At 38.2% G+C, this 18,998-nt stretch overlaps 1 protein-coding gene across 6 annotated transcripts in view; it reads left to right on the top strand.

Moving 5' to 3' along the window:
* mus101 (mutagen-sensitive 101) overlaps positions 1-11,861 on the top strand; it is a 106,760-nt gene extending 94,899 nt beyond the window's left edge. For 2 of the 6 annotated variants that reach the window (XR_010851375.1, XR_010851374.1), the window contains 3 exons: positions 7,669-7,875; positions 9,350-9,549; positions 9,919-10,927. Coding sequence is in view for 4 of the 6 variants with exons in the window: in XM_067094902.1 (XP_066951003.1) it covers positions 7,669-7,875; positions 9,919-9,961 (250 nt within the window). In the remaining 2 variants the exon portion in view is untranslated. Of the gene's footprint in view, positions 1-7,668; positions 7,876-9,349; positions 9,550-9,918; positions 10,928-11,383 lie in introns of those variants that run through there. The other 4 variants (XM_067094904.1, XM_067094901.1, XM_067094902.1 and 1 more) reach the window with 3 other exon arrangements.
* The last annotated feature ends 7,137 nt before the right edge of the window (positions 11,862-18,998 follow it).

The following is an 18,998-nucleotide window of genomic DNA, read 5'->3' as shown; positions in this document are numbered from 1 at the left end:
TGATATCTGTCTCCCGGAAATGCGGCAGCGTTTTATTTTCAAACAAGCCTGTTGATAAGAGGGCTACATTCAGAGCACAAGGGGTAGGAAGCAGGCCTCTCAAAGAGAGCACGGTAAGACCCCATAGCTGGCGTGAACTTGGAATTCTCCGGCTGCCACTCCGTTAGAATTCATAACGGAGACGATGTGCCCAGCCCCTAGGGAAGATGAGGGCTCCCTTAGGGATCTTGCCAGATAGATACCATGCTCCTTCTGCCAGTCTGGTAAAACCCGGATAAGGGGATACCCGGCCGGAAGGGAAGAAATGCAATTCCGCCAACCTCCGTGTGTCCACACCCTCGATAGGAGGGTGCCTTCATGCTGGGAAGCATAAAGGGTTAGGCGCCAAAGGTTCCCCAGACCGAAGGGGAAAAGAGGTGGAGGTGTCCGGAACGACAGAATTCCGGAACGGAGCAGGATTTTACAGGTGAACTGCTGATAATGAGTCCTGAGATTAATCTCTTGGGATATAAGCTCCTGGGAAAGGGAAGGCACGGACCATGAGGTAGATAGACAGTTAGATAGTTTGATAGGTTGTCAATGACCCTCATATTGGGCTCCTTATAAGGAGACCCGTAAAAGAGTCTGCAACAAAGGAAGGAGGGGGTAACCGCCTTGCTTTGCTTGGGCCGTGTCCCTTTCCAGAAGACGAGGCCTAACTCGTAGACGGCATCGGACTAGAGATCTGAGACATCCTCGAGGGGGCCCCGGAGCGGGTCTTCTTGGTTTAAAAAGGGTCTTTCTTGACTGATTTCACCTTAGGGACGGTAGACCAGGAACCGTCGAAAAGGGATGAGGAGCTAACGAATCCCCTAAAGGAAAAGTTTGCCTCACTTAATTCTGAGCTAAGCGGAAAAGGTTTGCCTCACTTATTCCCGCACCTACTTATCGCTCCGGGACGATGTACACAGGTTCGAGAACGAGACTGAAGGCCGCAACGTCTTCAGAAAACTCTCCGTAAACAGTTAATTTATTTTAAGAGAACCGGGTCAACTCTTGGACTCCGGTAAACAAAGGGGCAGCAACTTCTTCAGCAACTGACATTGAGAACTGGGCGCCAAGGAAAGGAACATTACAAATGTCCACCGAAAGGACATAGGAATTTCCCGACTCTACGTTCTGCCCGAAGCTGCTGACCCCGGACTAGAGGGTGTGAAGCGAAGAGTTACGAGACTTGCGGCCGACCTCCAGGAGGGGGAAAATTAGGACCCCAAACACCGGAGGAGCAACTATTAATAAGTCATATGAGACGGAGTTTGGCGAAGGAAAACCGATAGGTGTATATGAAACCTACCGATTCGCCGAGAATCTCGCCCGGAGACGGAGTTTGGCGGAGGGAAATCGATAGGTGTATATGAAACCTACCGATTCACCGAGAATCTCGCCCGGAGAGAGCCCAAACACCAAAAGAGCGACTATTAATAAGCCATATGAGGCGGAGTTTGACGGAGGTAAACCCGACAGGTGTATATGAAACCTACGGATTCATCAGGTAGCCTGCTCGGATAGAGCATAGCGTACAACGCAGCCTGCCGGGTGCCAAACGACTAACAATAAGCCATATGAGGCGGCGTTTGGCGGAGATAAAACCGATAGGTGTAAATAAAACCTACGGATTCATCAAGTAGCCTGCTCGGAGAGAGCGTAGCGTACTTCACAACCTTCCGAGCCAAAAATAAGCCATAAGAGGCGGAGTTTGACGGAGATAAAACCGACAGGTGTATATAAAACCTACGGGTTCATCAAGTAGTCTGCTCGGGGAGAGCATAGCATACTTCACAACCTTCTGTGCCAAACTATAAATTCTCCAACACAGACTGCGCACCAGAATGGGAACTATAGACTCCGTGACCGCTGGCTTGTTGCAGGATAGCTGAGCATTCCTGCACTCGACAAAACCAGCTGAAAACGTATGAGAAATGGGCATGCTGGAACGGATGCCGGAGCAGAGTACCGTAGCAGCGACTTAGCCTAGTCAGACCAGGAAAACCCCAGAGAAAACCGGGCTAACAGGACAAATCTCATAGACACAAAAACAGAGTCAACGGAACATTCGAGCGACCATGATTTAACAATATGTGACGGATGCAAACATAGTGGGAAGGTTATGAAGTGGGCGCACTCAGAGCCAAGAGAGGAAAACCCCTGGAGGAGGATATCCTGAACGAAGTGATAGCGGTGGGGGGAATAAACGCCGACCACTAAACACTATAACCGCCGGAGCAGTAAGCAAGGAGAGCTCCCAACAAGATAATGAAACACCGAACAGGTAGTAGCAAAATGGAGGGGGAACGCCAAAAGTAAATAAAACAGAAGACAGTTAGGTGGAAAACGCTAACTGGCCTTGTATGAGATCCCAACAGTGAGGTGCGAACATGTAGGAAGCACCACGAAGGGAAACAGTCGACGTAAAAGGAAGGGGAGGGAAGGATAGGCCAGGAGGTTGGTAACCCAAAGTAGCGACCAGGGGTGGGACAGCACTGCCCGGGCGCCCAGAGATCCTCATAGATCCCTTCGCTATGTGAGCTGTGTTGCACGACAAGAGCGAGAGAAAAGGAGAGGAAGGGCAAAACCTCTCGGCCAGGAGAGCAAAGAAAGGTAAAAGGAATGTGAACAGGAGTGGGGAGAGCACTCCTGGTCACCTCCAGGTCCAGGAGGGGTGCCAACCGATAAGGTCAGACACACCGAGGACAACCAATCAATGCAGAGGGAGGGGATGTAGGCTACAGCACAAAACAGGATAAATTGCTCTCAAGCCTTGGAAAGTTAACAAACCTTGAAAAAAAAACCAAGGGAGAGAGAGAGCAAAGGGAGAGGGGGAGAAGGGGGATTCTCGACAACAAAATAAAATATATACAGGCGGTCCCCGGTTTACGAGGGGAAAATCGTCGTGGCGGAACATCGTCGAAAATCGTCAAAAATCATAAGAAAACCTTACTTTTTAATGCTCTGGGTGCATTGAAAACGATAAACTGCAATTATTGAGTTTTACATCAAAAAAACCTAGTTATTCTGCCATTTTAGCCATATTTCTTCCGTCGGATCGCGACGTCTATGAGGAACATGCGTCGTGAAGCCAGGAAATAATTTCTGATGAATATATTTGAAAAGCGTCGTAACCTCGAACGTCAAAATAACCGTCGTAAACCGGGACTGCCTTGTAGTGGTAAAAGGAGTGTGAACAGGAGTGGGAGAGCACTCCCGGTCACCTTTGGTAAAACCCAAAGAAGGATTGAACTAGGATAGGCTACGCAGGTAAACCCTCGCTATTCCAGCTTAACCTATCAGGAACATTAGCCTAAGTGAAAAGCCGAAACAGGGAGAGGGTGGACGTAGGCAATATATCCAAGCCAAAACCAAACAAAGGGAAGCACCAGACATAAAACACATATTTACAGAACAAGATCACAGACATGAAACTCATACGTACAGATCGAGACCGCCCCTCCCTTAACGATTTTTCCCCGAAGGGAAAAAGTGCTATAGCCAACCCCTAGGCTAACCTAACTGAGGCGATGCAAAGGAAGGAAGCCTAGGAGAGGGATAAAGGCTAACTAATAATCCAAATAATGTATAATAAAACAAAAATTTTCTATAAGGTACATGTAGGAGGATAGGCAGGCCCAACACGACATGAACGTGAAGGGAAATGGCCGACCTCCAGGTAAATGAAAGTACCCAAAATAATCAACAAAATTCAAAAGCATCCGAGCACAAGGTCAAAACTTAAATGTACCAATGAAAAAAATGTTCCCATAAGCTTAGAGAAGTGAGAGTCTAAAATAAGGCAAAATAAAGCCAAAATAAGTGAATAGGCCCGAGGGGGAACCACGTAGCCTAAACAGCAAGACATCACTTGACCAGCAAGGGAACACAAAATTCACAAAATAAACAAAATTGTAAAAACAAAGTAAAAAACCGTAACAGTACCAACGAAAATAAGATTCCCAAAAGCTAGAGAAGTGAGGGACAAAATTAAGGCATAATGAAGCCATGAAAATAAGCGAATGGGCCCGAGGGGGTAGCTCGGAGCCTAAACGCTAAACATCACTTCTCGTAGGAAAGGGTACAGAACAAACATAAAATTAATCAAACCCACTAAAGTTAGGAATCATTAATGGGAATATATCCCAAACAAAAAAGTATACAAATAAATAACACAAAACAAACATGCCGACCCAAGACCAAGAGAGGTCATGAGACGTCGTGAGAGGGGATCGAGACGGGCATTATAAATCCCTTTAATTATTAAACTAAAGGAAATTAAGGAGTCTCAATTGCCTAAAAAACAATAAAACACTGGTACTCAAGTTGTTGAAGAAGAACCTTGCGAGGATGCCATAAAAAATGCCAAAATAGAGCACAAAATAAGGAGCACAACGAAAATACATGTGAACGAAATCGCGTGCTAAAATGGAATGCGACTAGTGTTGCCTTGTGTACAGTCCGCTAGTAGTGCATGGGCTTGTATCGGCACCTCTCTCATTGGGACTTTTGGCATTGGGAATCATTATAGGGCAGGGTCCCGTGATTGTGACAATCTCACCCTTTACCATATACGACTCCATTTCTTGAGCTCGCTCTGGGGGTAGTAACCCAACTTTACATTTAGCTTTTCTCTGGTATCTAGCAACGGAATTACCTAGAAATAAGTGCTGAATGGATTATTTCACCGGCTGACACGGGTCCCCGATCCAGAAATACAGTAATTAGTGAATATTTCTCAGTGAAAAATACCGCGAATGGGCGAATTTTCCGCGAATGATGGTTAGATATGTTCCACAGAGAAACCCGCGAATGCTTGAGTCCGCGAACCATGAGAACGCGAATATGGAGGGTTTACTAGATTCAGCAGAAAGAATTTTAATTATAAATATAGTTGCAGTACAGTATTTTGTACCATACAGTACTTAAGTTGGGACAATCCCCAAGACATAATCAATTAAACAAACAATTTAAAGATTATTAATAAAATTTGGAACAAGTATTAAAGTAATAGAAACTTCATGGTGTATTAAGATTTGTTCATAAACAGAACAAACCTTTGGTCTTAACATAACAGAGAAAGTTCTCTAATGCAGCTGGAGTCCGGTTAAAAAAAGTTATAAGGAAATTGGTGGCATCGGGAGATCGACAAGATGGCGGTAGGTAGGTAGGAGGAGGAGCCGACCTCCTACAACCCATCTCCGGAGGATAGTCTCAGTTTTTCTCTGACCACCTTTGGAGAAAGAAACACTTTTACTTTCCTAAAAGCCGGTTATTTTGCACTTCCTGCCTGCATTCACCTTTGGATTCTACTTTTTCCTTTTGGTTTTGTGTGTTCAGTGTGATATTGTGTTTTGTGTGTTCTTACTGTGAGTATACAATACCAGAACCCTCCTAAGCCCTTTAAACTCCACAGGAAAAGCCCTGGGGTTGACAACAATCCCTGTTCCCAATTCCTGCTTTCCTTTGCGAAAGACCCTCATTCTACTTGTCCTAGATGTAGGGCTAACTTCTGCAGCATAAGTAACCCTTGCCCTGAATGTGCTGATTGGCCTCCTGAACAATGGAAGTGTTTTGATAAGAAGAGGAGTTATAGAAGGAAGTCTGCAGTGCCATCTTGGGAAGGTTTTCCCTCCTCAATAGTGACTTCCACGTCTTTCCCTTCTCTTTCTTCCTCTTCCTTACCAAAATCGTCTCACGCTGCTTCTTCCCACAGTGATACTTAGAGTTGGGACTCTTGGGACTCCTTAGGCCTACCAGGTGTACCATCCCTTTCCAGCATAGTGTCCCAGTGTTTATCCACCCGCACTCCAGTTTAGCCTGCCATGACAGTTTCCCAGTCTGCTGTCTCTGTGACATCATCTCACTTCTCTTCTTCATTTTCCTTCATAGGGAGAAACTTCTTTCAGTCTCTACAGTCAAGGGATACACAGCCTTCCCTAGGCTTAGTTCTCCATCACAAAGATGTGAATTTATCCTCTTCATGGGATATTTCTGAGCTTCTCAAGAGTTTTGAGCAGTCCTGTTCTCCGAGAGACCTTAAACCTCTAAATTGGGACCTAACATTGGTGCTAAAAAGTCTGACTATGAACCCTTAAGAGCTTCTTCAGATAGGAGTTCAACTCTCAAAACTTTTCTTTTTGGCCATGGCACCTTCCAAAAGAGTAAGCGAATTACATGGACTATCCTTTAATGTTAAACATACAATGGGTTGGGGGCCAATAGCCTTCAAATTTGTCCTGAAATTCGTGGCTAAAACCCAAAATCCTGCAGTTCAGGACAACAGATTCAAAACGTTCTCCATCCCCTCTCTAACAGATTTTGTTGGTAATGACCCCAATGAGTTACTTTAATATCCCATTAGGGCACTGCATAACTACTTGAAAAGGATTGACACGTACGACTGGGTTGTTGAAGAATTTTTGTTAGTGCAGACCAAATCAAGAAAGAAGTGTCCAAGAATACTGTCTCCTTTTGGCTTTGAGAAGTAATTAGACAAGCTTACTCTTCGCCTTCAAATCCAGAAGTCCATTTGGTGTGTGCAAGAACATAATGTCAGGTGACTAGGACCTACCATTGTGTTCAAAAAGAACCTGTCGGTTCAAAGGATACTGAAGGCTGGTACTTGGTTACGCCAAACCATCTTCACATCCTTCTATCTGCGGGATGTTGCCCACAGGTCCTTGAACGCTTTTTCTTGGGTCTGGTGGTGGCTGCTCAACAAGTTGTGTAGCTCATCCAGTGCCCCTAGCGGGACAGTTTGTATCTAACCTAAAATGTTTGGTTTTGAAAGTGAAAATGAATGGTTTGAGTGGTCTACTACTCTCTCTTTCTAAATTTCTTCTCTACTGGCGGCCAGTGGAGAGAATTTAACCATCATGCACTGGAACTGGTCAGATACAGGTGACTGTTGAGCCCTTTCCATTAGTTTTAACTGATTCTTCATACACAATACAAACTACCTTGGAAGCAAGTCCCTTCCTCTCTCTTACAAGGGGAGAGAGGAAATAATGACAACAAGGCTGGTGACTAATATAGCGCTGTTGTCTCCGACAGTTTAGTTCTTTATCTCTATTTGAGACACAATGTAACAGGAATTCCATTTTGTCTCTTAACGAGGTGTCTGGCTGATGAGTATCCCTTTCTTTACAGCTCAGAGCTTTGCAACTCCTTCCTTTACCCATCCTTGGCCAGGAAGTGAGACCATGTGAGTTGAATCTCCAGTCAGTTCTGAGGCTTTCTCTATCCTCCCTTCAAGAGTAAGTCTCCCTTATGTTAAGACCAAAGGTTTGTTCTGTGTATGAACAAATGTCAAATTTTAAATCAATTTGTGTTTTTCATAACTAACAAACCTGCGGTCTTAACATATACTGCCCACCTCAAGCCAAATCCTCATATTTTACTTGGGTCAGAGAAAACTGAAGCTATCCTCTGGAGGTGGGTTGTAGGAGGTTGGCTCTTCCTTTTACCTACCGCCATCTTGTTCATCTCCCGATGCCACCAATTTCCCTGAACTTTTTTTAACTGGACTCCAACTGCACTAGAAAACTTTTTCCCTCATGTTAAAACTGCAGCTTTGTCATTTATGAAAAAGACAAGTTTGTTTAAAATTTGTCATATTTGATGATTTTTTTTCTATTTCAGGCCACCGTACAAAGGTGTGGAAGGTGTTACTCATTTCTTCATTGAAATAAACAAGAATCCAGCACACATTGACTTAGCGTATTATGCATCACAAAGAATTCCATGTTTGCATCCTTTATTTCTTAATGAGTATCTGGTAAAAGACCCTTCACCAGATGTGTCAGACTATTTCATCCCTGAATACCAGGAAATCTTGAAGGACATGAGGTAAGGAGCATTAATTAAAATTCTAGGTAAAATTTGCTTCAAACTAGAAACAAGTTACAAGTGCCCTATTTTGTAATTTGAAACTTAAAAACTGTTTAAAGGACTTAAATGGGAAGAAATTACTGTATTATGGTATTCAGGTGGATTTGTGTTAGATGTGTGTACTCTACAAAACTGAAATACTTGCCCAGTTTGAATTCTGAATGCTTAAATAAGTATGTTTTTTATGGAGATTCAAGATTATTGTATGTTACATGGATGATAAATTAAGTCTGAATACCTTTCCTTCATATGAATCCATTCAACAGGATTTTTTTTATTAATCATTTTTACATTAGTTTTCCTTTTGTGGTTTGGATAAGAGAGTTCTATTCATTCTCTTGTCTTGTGCACTGCCACAATTGCCATCTGGCTAACGTTGAGCTTTGCCCTTTTTCTACGTTATAGGCCACCTCAGTGGTCTCTATTCTGCTACTCCCCATAGGGATACCACTTCCAGTGTGTCGCATGTCACCCTAGAAGGTACCTAATGAATGCATGAAATTTGGGCCACATAACCCAATGCTTAAGGTTCTTTTTAGCATCCCTTGTGACTCTTACATTGCTTTCTGCCCTTTACTCCTATGTTCCCTCTGCTCTCTTAATTAGCTGTCCAGTGTCTGTAACTTTACCATGCTCCAATTTTCACATTTTAGAACAAATTCATTGGGCGAGACATATGAGGAACTGGTTTTGTCAATCACGTTTTGAATAAATCAGTAATGTTTTGCTTTCAAATCTACTGCTTATAAATGTACAATAAAAGAAGCTATAACTGGAAATATGGAAATAATGAAACTTTTAATATTAGTAGAAGGAAAGATCAAATTAAGCTGTATTAAAGACAATATTATAAGCTGGAACAAGTCAAAACAAGAGGAAAAAGCATAAAATTATATCAGATTAAAAGTTGTAAACACTTACCACCTGCTGTTTTTATGATAAAATTTTGACAGAGGAAAAATCTTTTCTGAAAGGTAAGGAAAATTCCATTACAGTAATTTCTAGGTATTTTCTCTGGTATATCTAGCATTATACCTAAAACAGAATGGAATTTCAGTGACACGGGACTGAACTCAAAAAATAATTTTAAGTAACCTGATACAGTAATTAATACGAAACTTTAATAAAACAGATATACTCAATATTAAAAAAAACCATGTAGTAACCAAGTGAATAGCATAATGAGAGTCGACGCATGTTGAGCTACTTACCTAATATCTCGGAAGTCACTTACAATACTCACTAAGTGTGTAACTCAAGCTATATAAATTTGTATTTACCATTATTAATTAAACTTGCATGCAGTTCTCTACTGTCTCCTTTCCTTCCAGTTTGTTTTGTTGGCATATTTATTTTACCTTCTAAATGTATGGATGAGATCAGTGTTTCAAGACCAGTAAGTTTATTCTAATTAGATACTTTTGTCTTGCAGGTAATAATTTACATTGAAAATAGTTTCAAAGAAGCTTTCACAGAACAAGAAACATCTTTGGGTACCTACTGCAATTAATCTTGCATGCACAAGAATAAAAAGTTTCATATTGCACACAACTACTTGGAAGTGTTTTGTAAATTATTTAGTGATTTAATAGCTGCCACATTCAGGATTGTTACTATATATGTAAGCTATTGGTAAGAACTAATTACTGGTGCGTAGGAAATGCTTCTTGTCATTTATATATAGTTAAAATAATTGCTAAGGCCATTAAGTCTATTCATAAGTCAAAGAATTTAATCCAGTACAGTACTGTAATAAAAAAATATTTTTAACAAATTTTTCAAAACAAAAATATGAACATGAACTAGCTTAGGGTGACAATCAGCCATTGGTTTATCTTGTGTGTAGGATATTTTAAAGTAACCAAATCAGTGTAAACTGCATAGAAAAACTGTTACAAAAATGCATTTGAAACAGGGAATTTGTAATTTTACTTATGCTTAGCTGTCAGGATGTCTTGTAATGCCTTGAATCATTATTAATTATGTTTCATCTTATTTCAGTAATAATGCAAATGCAAGCCTTCTAAGACGACGGAAAAAATGAGTGTTATTTTGGTAAGAATAAGAATGTTTTGTGATAATTCTTATTGCAATGTATTTTCATGAAATTAAACCCTTCTTTTTATTCTCTTCATTTCTCTGTCATACTTAAACAATCTTGTACACTTCTGAGGGATATTGTGCCTCAGAAAAATGTAAATACTGTAGTATATTTCCACTTGCCAAGTATTAAGTAAGGTAAACTGTCCTAGCACGGTGTTAGTAACAGAAAATGATACACTTTATTTGCTACAGTGAATATTGCCTAGAAGTTTCAAAAGGGCCAGGTATATCCATTACTTCTGCTTTTAAATGTACAAGAGTAATGTGTTGCTGAATTTTCACTTTGTGTACCTACAAAGTTCAGCATTTTGATACCTTCTAGCCAGTCACAGTTTTGTTGACATCTTCCAAACAGCAACATAAATATTTTGGTTGTTGAATGAACTAATTCAGAGATATGAGTAGTATAATTGATGTCTTTCCCATAATGCTGTAATTTTAAAGTGTAAAAATGTAAATAATTTGAACATTCTTTTGAAATTTTGCTTGACTGGGATGGAATTAATAGCAGTTTTAACATTACAATTTTTTTTTATTTTGAAGTTTTACAATTAGTTTTATAAAAAAAAAAAAACCTTCGGAAAGAGTTGCTTTTTAGTCATTTCAATTACTGTTGCTGTAATGATGATAATTTGTCTTCTCAAATTTTCATAAGTGAAATGTTATACAGAGACTGTGAATATTGCAGGTTTAAAAGCTACCACTGATTGGTCTAAGAAATTCCCTTTGTATAGCTTCTCAGTAGTAATACTACGTAATTTATTAAATTACTGACAGGTGGCACAAAGCAGTAAGTGGAATAACATACTTGAAAGGATCCTGGAACTAAAAAATACTGTCGAACCTATATTTTAGTTAAATATATCTCTGGTGCTGTAACTATGGAAAACATTGAAAATATTTTTGATCTTTGTATTTAATTTCCCTTTGTTTTGTTTGAAAATTGGTAACTGGTGAGTCATTGATTTGATTTTATGAAATTCTGTTTGTCAAAACCATGCACTGGGGCACTTAGCCATTCAGAGCTTCAGACAGTGAAAAGAGGGAGTTGTGCTTACAGTGAGGTAAAGAGATAAGGAGATGAAGTACAAGTATTTAAAGATGGAACTGAAAGAAAACCCGAGTTGCACTTAAAAAGTAACAGTTTATAGAGGTAGGACAGCAAGACTGAAAAAAGGAAGCAGGGATGGAGGTAAAATACAATGCTAAAAAAATGGATGCAGCCAGGGGCCAAAGGGATGTTGCAAACATTTTAGTAATGTCTACAATACACCAGTTGAGGTGCACTGATGACACTACCCCCTACGGGGTTGTTGATTATTCTGTAGTAGTTATTAATAATAATATTGCTCTTTTCTTATAGGGCTCACCCAATGAATATGTTCTGAAATAGATGAAAACAACAAGATAAAGTCGAGAGAGCTTGGACAGCCAAATGAGATTAGACCAATGAAAGCAATGAGCTGTATTTGAAGGGGCTCTTCAAAGAATCAGTACTGTACATAGCATACAGTGTACCTTGTTGGGGTAACATTTGAGATGCCAAAGCTCGCAAAAAATGTAAACTTGTAGAAAAGTGTCCAAGGTTTCCTCAAGATTGACTATAACTTAAAAGCCTCTAGTTTTACTAGTTTGTCACTTGAAAGACTATTTGGAATGTGTAAAAATATAGTGCCTAAAAGTAATTTTGTAATATTAAGTTTAAAAAGACCAATGGTCTCCAGTAGTCAGTGAACTGTGCTAGATCCCTGTTCGTGTGTACATGTATACATAAAAGACAATACAGAGACAGGTAAAGCAGCCACAGCCAAGTTAGTAAGAAGCATGACAAAAAAAAAAAATCCTATAAATAATTGTGAAATTACTAAAGTTTAATGTAATGAAATGGCAGGATTTGTGGAAGGATGAACAAATTAACCCTCTAACGCCGAGCCTCTATTTACAAAAACGTCTCCCGTATGCCGGCGGCGTTCGGGAGTTAAGCGACGCGGAAAAAAGTTTTTTTAAAAATCACAGCACGCTTAGTTTTTAAGATTAAGAGTTCATTTTTGGCTCCTTTTTTTGTCATTGCCTGAAGTTTAGTATGCAACCATCAGAAATGAAAAAAAATATCATTATCATATTGAAATATATGACAGCGCGAAAAAAATTTTCATATATAATTGTATCCAAATCGTGCTGTGAGCAAAACAGTTAAAGCTAACGGGTTATTTTTTTTTCTTTGTATTGTACACTAAATTGCGATGATTTTGGTATATAACAAATTGTAAAACGATCAAAGCAACACAGAGAAAATATTATCACAAAATGATGCATGAATTAAATAACGCCATGACGTAAAAAAGTTTTTTTCAAAAATTCACCATAAATCAAAATATTGTGCTAGAGACTTCCCGTTTGTTGAAAAATGAAGCTAATGGATTTAATATTACTAGACTGCAAGTGTTTTAGCTTACAATTGCAGTTTTCGACCATTTCGGTCGCGTTAAAGTTGACCGAAGGTCGAATTTTTTCTATTTATCGTGATTTATATGAAAATATTTCAAAACTGATAAAAGCTACAACCATGAGTTATTTTTTGTTGTATTCTAGATGAAATTGCACACATTTTCATATATAAAAGTTTATGTAACGACTAATATAAAACGGTGCAAACATGACGAAAGAATTTCCGAGATGTTCGGCCGAGTTACTGCGCGGACGTAAGGAAAAAGTTTTTTTCAAAAATTCACCATAAATCGAAATATTGTGCTAGAGACTTCCAATTTATTGCAAAATGATGGTAAATGATTGAATATTACTGGAATGTAAGAGTTTTAGCTTACAATTGCGTTTTTCGACCATTTCGGTCGAGTTAAAGTTGACCGAAGGTTGAAATTTTGGCAGTTATCATGATTTATGTGAAAATATTTCAAAACTGATAAAAGCTACAACCATGAGTTATTTTCTGTTGTATTCTACATGAAATTGCGCACATTTTCATATATAAAAGTTTATGTAACGACTAATGTAAAACGATGCAAACATTACGACAACGTGACGAAAGAATTTCCGAGATGTTCGGCTGAGTTACCGCGCGCAGACGTTAAGGAAAAGTTTTTTTTCAGAAATTCACCATAAAGCGAAATATTGTGCTAGAGAATTCCAGTTTGTTGCAAAATGAAGGTACATGATTGAATATTACTAGAATGTAAGAATTTTAGCTTATAATTGCGTTTTTCGACCATTTCGGTCGAGTTAAAGTTGACCGAAGGTTGAAATTTTTGCAGTTATCGTGATTTATATGAAAATATTTCAAAATTGATAAAAGCTACAACCATGAGTTATTTTCAGTTGTATTCTACATGAAATTGCGCACATTTCCATATATAAAAGTTTATGTAACAACTAATATAAAAAGATGCAAACATTACTACAACGTGACGAAAGAATTTCTGGCGCGGACATAAGGAAAAAGTTTTTTTCAAAAATTCACCATAAATCGAAATATTGTGCTAGAGACTTCCAATTTGTTGCAAAATGAAGGTAAATGATTGAATATTACTAGAATGTAAGATTTTTAGCTTACAATTGCGTTTTTTTACCATTTCTGTCGAGTCAAAGTTGACCAAAGGTTGAAATTTTTGCAGTTATCGTGATTTATATGAAAATATTTCCAAACTGATAAAAGCTACAACCATGGGTTGTTTTTTGTTGTATTTTACATGAAATTGCACACATTTTCATAAATAAAACTTTATGTAACGGCTAATATAAAACAGTGCAAAAATTACGACAAAATGAAGAAAGAATTTCTGAAATTTTCGGCTGAGTTACCGCGCAGACGTAAGGAAAAAGTTTTTTCAAAAATTCACCGTAAATCAAAATATTGTGCTAGAGACTTCCAATTTGTTGCAAAATGAAGGTAAATGATTGAATATTACTAGAATGTAGGACTTTTAGCTTACAATTGCGTTTTTCGACCATTTCGGTCAAGTCAAAGTTGACCAAAGGTTGAAAGTTTTTGTAGTCGACGTATGGTACATCCACTCAGCACCCAGCAGACAATTTTAGTCGACGTATGATACGTCCAGTTGGCGTTTAAGGGTTAAGCAGAATAAACCCACAGTAGTGTTAAGTCACCTTACAAAAATAAAGGAATTAGAAATGGTAGTCATCCAAGTGGGTGGTGATATAATCCCCTACCACATCCAACTCTTCTCATGACTGCAACTGAATCCACCAACTAGAAATTAAGCTGTAATCAATCTTCAGCTCTTTCCATCTTGATACCTGACATTGACCTCTTGTCTGAAAAGAGGAATGCTTTTTCATTAAAACATCATGGCTGACTATTCTCAAATGTAACAGCCAACTGTCCACAACTGTTGTTCAACCAAGATGCCACCCTGATCTTCATCCCCACGGCTATCCTTAAGCTAAGGGGGTTGGTTGCCTTGATGCATCTTCTCTGACTGTTTCAATCAAAAGCTTCCTTCTCTGCTAAACTCTTATTCTCCAAATCCACCTCCCACTTTCTCGTGCCATTTAATCCTTTTGATTTCCCCTTGACCTTCTAAAAGGTTCCTCCACATGCCCTTCCCACTCCTTCAACCTTACCACATGCTCATGCCATCTCAATTCCAACTCTCTTATCATATCAGTAATCTTTACCACCTTGGCACTGTCTTGATTTCTCCATTCTCCAGCCTCTCAAGCAGTGAAATCCCCAAAACTCGACCTCAGCATCCTCATATCTGTTCAACCCAGCTTCTGTTCCTCCTTCCATCTTCATGCCCATGTTTCAAAACCACATTTCAACACTGGTCTGGTTATGGTAGAACAGATTTTATTTTCAGTTTATTTTGCAATTTTTTTGTCATATCCTACCTCTTTCACCTCCCACCCCATGCTGCTTTTTTCCTACTTGAAACATCAGCTTCACACCCTTTCTCCTGACTTAAAGTAGAGTCTTAAGTAATTGAAATTCTCTACCTGTTCTAAATCTAGACCTTTTCTACATTTTATATAGAACCTAGCCCCTTTCTGTTTGCTGGACACCATAACCTGTTTTACACATATTTAGCTCTATACCACTCCATTCCCAAGATTCGTGCCACTCTCTTCCCTTTTTTGTTCTTCAATCTACTACAATCCCAATAATCTGCACATAACCATTCCCACTGTTTTCATTCCTAATCTTTTTACTTATACATCCACAACCAGTGCAATCAGAAATGGGCTAAGTGAAGAACCTTGATGCAACACAGGCTGTTCTTGTTCTCATATACTGTACATCATTTCAACCAACCTAACCAACTTTCTGGCACTGTTTTCTTTCTTAAATACTAAACCACTAACTCCCTTGGTATATTACAGAATGCCTTCTCTGTATCCATCTAGTTACCTTCCAGCCTTTTTTTTTTTTATGCTAACCACCAAATTACGGAAGTCAACATTAGAAAATGTGATGAACAGCAACTTTTTGGAACACCACATACACAAATGGGTCAAAGTCACTGAAAGAGAAGGAATAATACCTGGATACTGTCTAGTGTTCACAACTGATTCCTAGCACCTGCACCAGTAAAATAATTTTAGGTCTAAAAAAATAAGAAATTTTTACTATTTACACTGATACAAGTAGTGTACTTACATCTTTACAACATAAATGTCAACTCATCACGTATTGCAAGGAATACAGGACTTGGTGGCCTTTCTGCAAGCAAGGAAATATATATGAAAATAAACTTTTGTTGGATGCCAACTCTTGTGGGTATTGAGGACACAATGAGAAGGGTGAAGAACAGGTAAAACAGCCATATAAATCCATGTCCCTCTACTAAATTTATTCCCCATAATGACTTGAAGATCCCATCCACAAATAGTTTGTCAGTGGCCTAAAGGGTGGACCAATTTAACAACAAATCAGACAAAGTAAAACCAGATTTGTAAGAGTTATGAATGAAGAGCACGCATATATGACCTGAATATGGAATGGCTATACAGTACATATTTTACAGTTTCTTGATTTGATGGTCTCATTACATAACTATAATTACAGTACTAATCTGTCAGGGAATGGATTCCAACTTACGCTAAAGCTCTCAATAGAAACACTGGCTCTTCACAGCTACGTGAAACCTTATGCAGTACATACTGCATCGAAACATACATTGACCACTTTAACCTACATCTCTGCATTAATCTTTGCCCAAACTTATGTCATGTATGTTATTTACCAAGGTGTTCCAAACCAGCAGTTGACTGATAATATACATATATGCCTTTCTCTTTCTTAAAATACATCTCAAATACCAGATTCTTTGATGTTAAATAAAAAGCAGATGACATTACACCCACAAAGATTTTTGAGATGGAAAAATGCCTATGGTCAAGTAGAGAACTGAATGTCTCAAATCTGAGTTTTCAAAAATCTTGTGATGGTTATTTCTTTAGCACTTCATTGGTTAACCTTGAACAGACAGTCATCTAGATATGGAATAAAAAAAATTAAGAGATAAAATAAAACAAAAGGTCTTTGCGCTCACCAAGTTAGTTTGCATGAGGTATTTGAAATTATTTACAGTAAACCCACCAAATTCGCGGGGATGTGTACCACAACCCCCCCCCCCCACAATAGCTAAAATCTGCAAATACTTAAAACCATTCTAAAAACACTTAGAACTGCCTATTTTGATAGTTCAAACACAAAAAATCCTCTAAAAATGCTTATACAGGTACAGTATTATCCTACTTACAATGGGGTTAGGTTCCAAAAGCTACCCTACAGTAGGGTATTCAGTACCATGTATACATATATGGTAGCGTAGCCTACACTATAAAGTATACTCTATATACAGTACGTAAATGGTACAGTAATAATAAATATTAGCTAATTCTGGAGGTTCATGCAGGGTGACTTATAATAATTCAATACAAAGAGAAATTGAATATCAAACAAGAATTAACTTAGCCCAAACAAGAATCAACTTAGTCTACACTATGGTATATCGTATACATATACAGTAGCCTAGCCTACATTATACTGTACTCTATATTTACATATTAATATCGTATTATGCATACATCAACGTAACAAATATGTGTCTTCTCCAAGGATCTTTTAAAATGTTATGCTTTCCTTCACTGTATCCAATAATATTGTATATATTCTTATACTGCTTTTGTATTATAAATTGTGATCATAGCAATCAATGTTTTGGTTTGGAAACTGATTACATGGTAAGTTTATTTCACCGTATTTAACTCTGTTCAGAGCGCTTTTCTTGCTTTTAGTTAGTGTAAATGAATCTCTAGATAATTTATTTGTATGGGACAAGATTATTTTTCGTTATACGAAGTGTTTTTAAGTCGAAATATAACTTAAATACGTCTTGTTGTGAAATTAATTTAGCTATTTTTTTCATTAATAGATGACACTGGCCGTTTGGGGGCATGTTTGTTTTGTGTAAAAAAATCAAGATTTCGTTCGCTACTTTCACTTTATTTCATCATAATGTGAGCTTTACATATTTACCATTCTTTCATGCCCAGTAGTTTTGATTAAAATACTCTCTCCAATTTTAATTACTGTCAAGTTTCATCCATGTTGCCGATGCACAATAATTTATAGTCATTAGCAGCTTGAACATTGTTTTCTCAGCTTCAGCTACAACTTACAGCTTAAATTTAGCAGTTTATTTCCTTGCCGACCTTTTATCCATAACGAATAAGGGTATAACGTAAAAATATATCAGTCCTATTCTACTTATCATTTGTAACATAACTACGATTATTGTTTACTACCGTACGATGGTTGAAATACAAGCAAAACGGCTGTTGTTATCCGATTCGGTTATAAGCAAAACAGTTGTTTATGGCTGTATGAATTTACGCAAGAGTATAACATTACTAACAATAATTTTATCTTTCTCTTTTACTTTTTTAACTAAAAAATAGGATAAAGAGATGGAGGAAAAGAAGTTGGTCCATTGTAATTTGGTCTCTCTCGCTGCCTGATTGTGAGCTGCTGCCTGTGCCCGTGTGAAATTTAAAGATATTTTATAAATATTGTCGTATTGGTATTAATTGCTTATCCCATCGCAAAATCGAATTATCGTAACTCTAGCACTACTTGGGTATCTGAGTATTTTAATAGTTTTACAACAAAAAGTGCATTTAATCATGAAAACCATATGAAAATACAGTAATTGGTGAATATTTCTCAGTGAAAAATACCGCGAATGGGCGAATTTTCCACAAATAATGTGTATACAGTATATGTTCCATATAGAAATCCGCGAATCGTGAGAACGCGAATACAGGGGTTTACTGTACTTTTACAATGTTGTTTCAGAACTGTGGAAGTAACTATTGCCTGGCCTACTAAATGGGTATCCTGATCATTCTAGGTCCATTCTAGCTCTAACTGAATGAAATTACCAACCTTGACTTTGTTGCTAACACAACCAAATCAGGAGCAGTACTTCCTGACAGTCATCCCAAAGTACACATTTGCTCTAGTTTGAAAGTGGTTGTACCTTTATACAGCAAGAAAAAAAATTAAATACCTGTACAAACAATTCACATTCACCAAGGTGTTTCTCTTCTCTCCCCTCTGACTAGATGCAAATCTATACATAACTTAGAGAAACTTATAATGACTAGACAGTGAGGAAAAATGGGGGGAGGGACTATGCATCACATGAGAGGCACTTCTCTCCCGAATTTAACATGAGCTGAAGTGGCTCTCTTCTTTGATTACTGATGTAAAGACCCTGGTAAGGGAATGGGCTGTATTTTCATAACAGTAGGATTTTTCAATAAAAAAAAGATAAAATATATACATAGATAAATCTTAACACCTTAAATATTTTCCATGATGAACAGCTGAGCTTCATGTGATTTCAAGAAAGTGAATAGATTTTCTAAATCCTTGGTCCAGATCTAGTAGAACTGTTCAGAGAATAATCAAGAGTGTAGAAAATTAAAAAGTT

Source organism: Macrobrachium rosenbergii, chromosome 51 (genome assembly GCF_040412425.1).
Source record: "Macrobrachium rosenbergii isolate ZJJX-2024 chromosome 51, ASM4041242v1, whole genome shotgun sequence".
NCBI classification, from domain to species: Eukaryota; Metazoa; Arthropoda; class Malacostraca; order Decapoda; family Palaemonidae; genus Macrobrachium; species Macrobrachium rosenbergii.
Note: the sequence above shows the minus strand (reverse complement) of the source record. Positions and strands in the feature narration are given on the sequence as shown.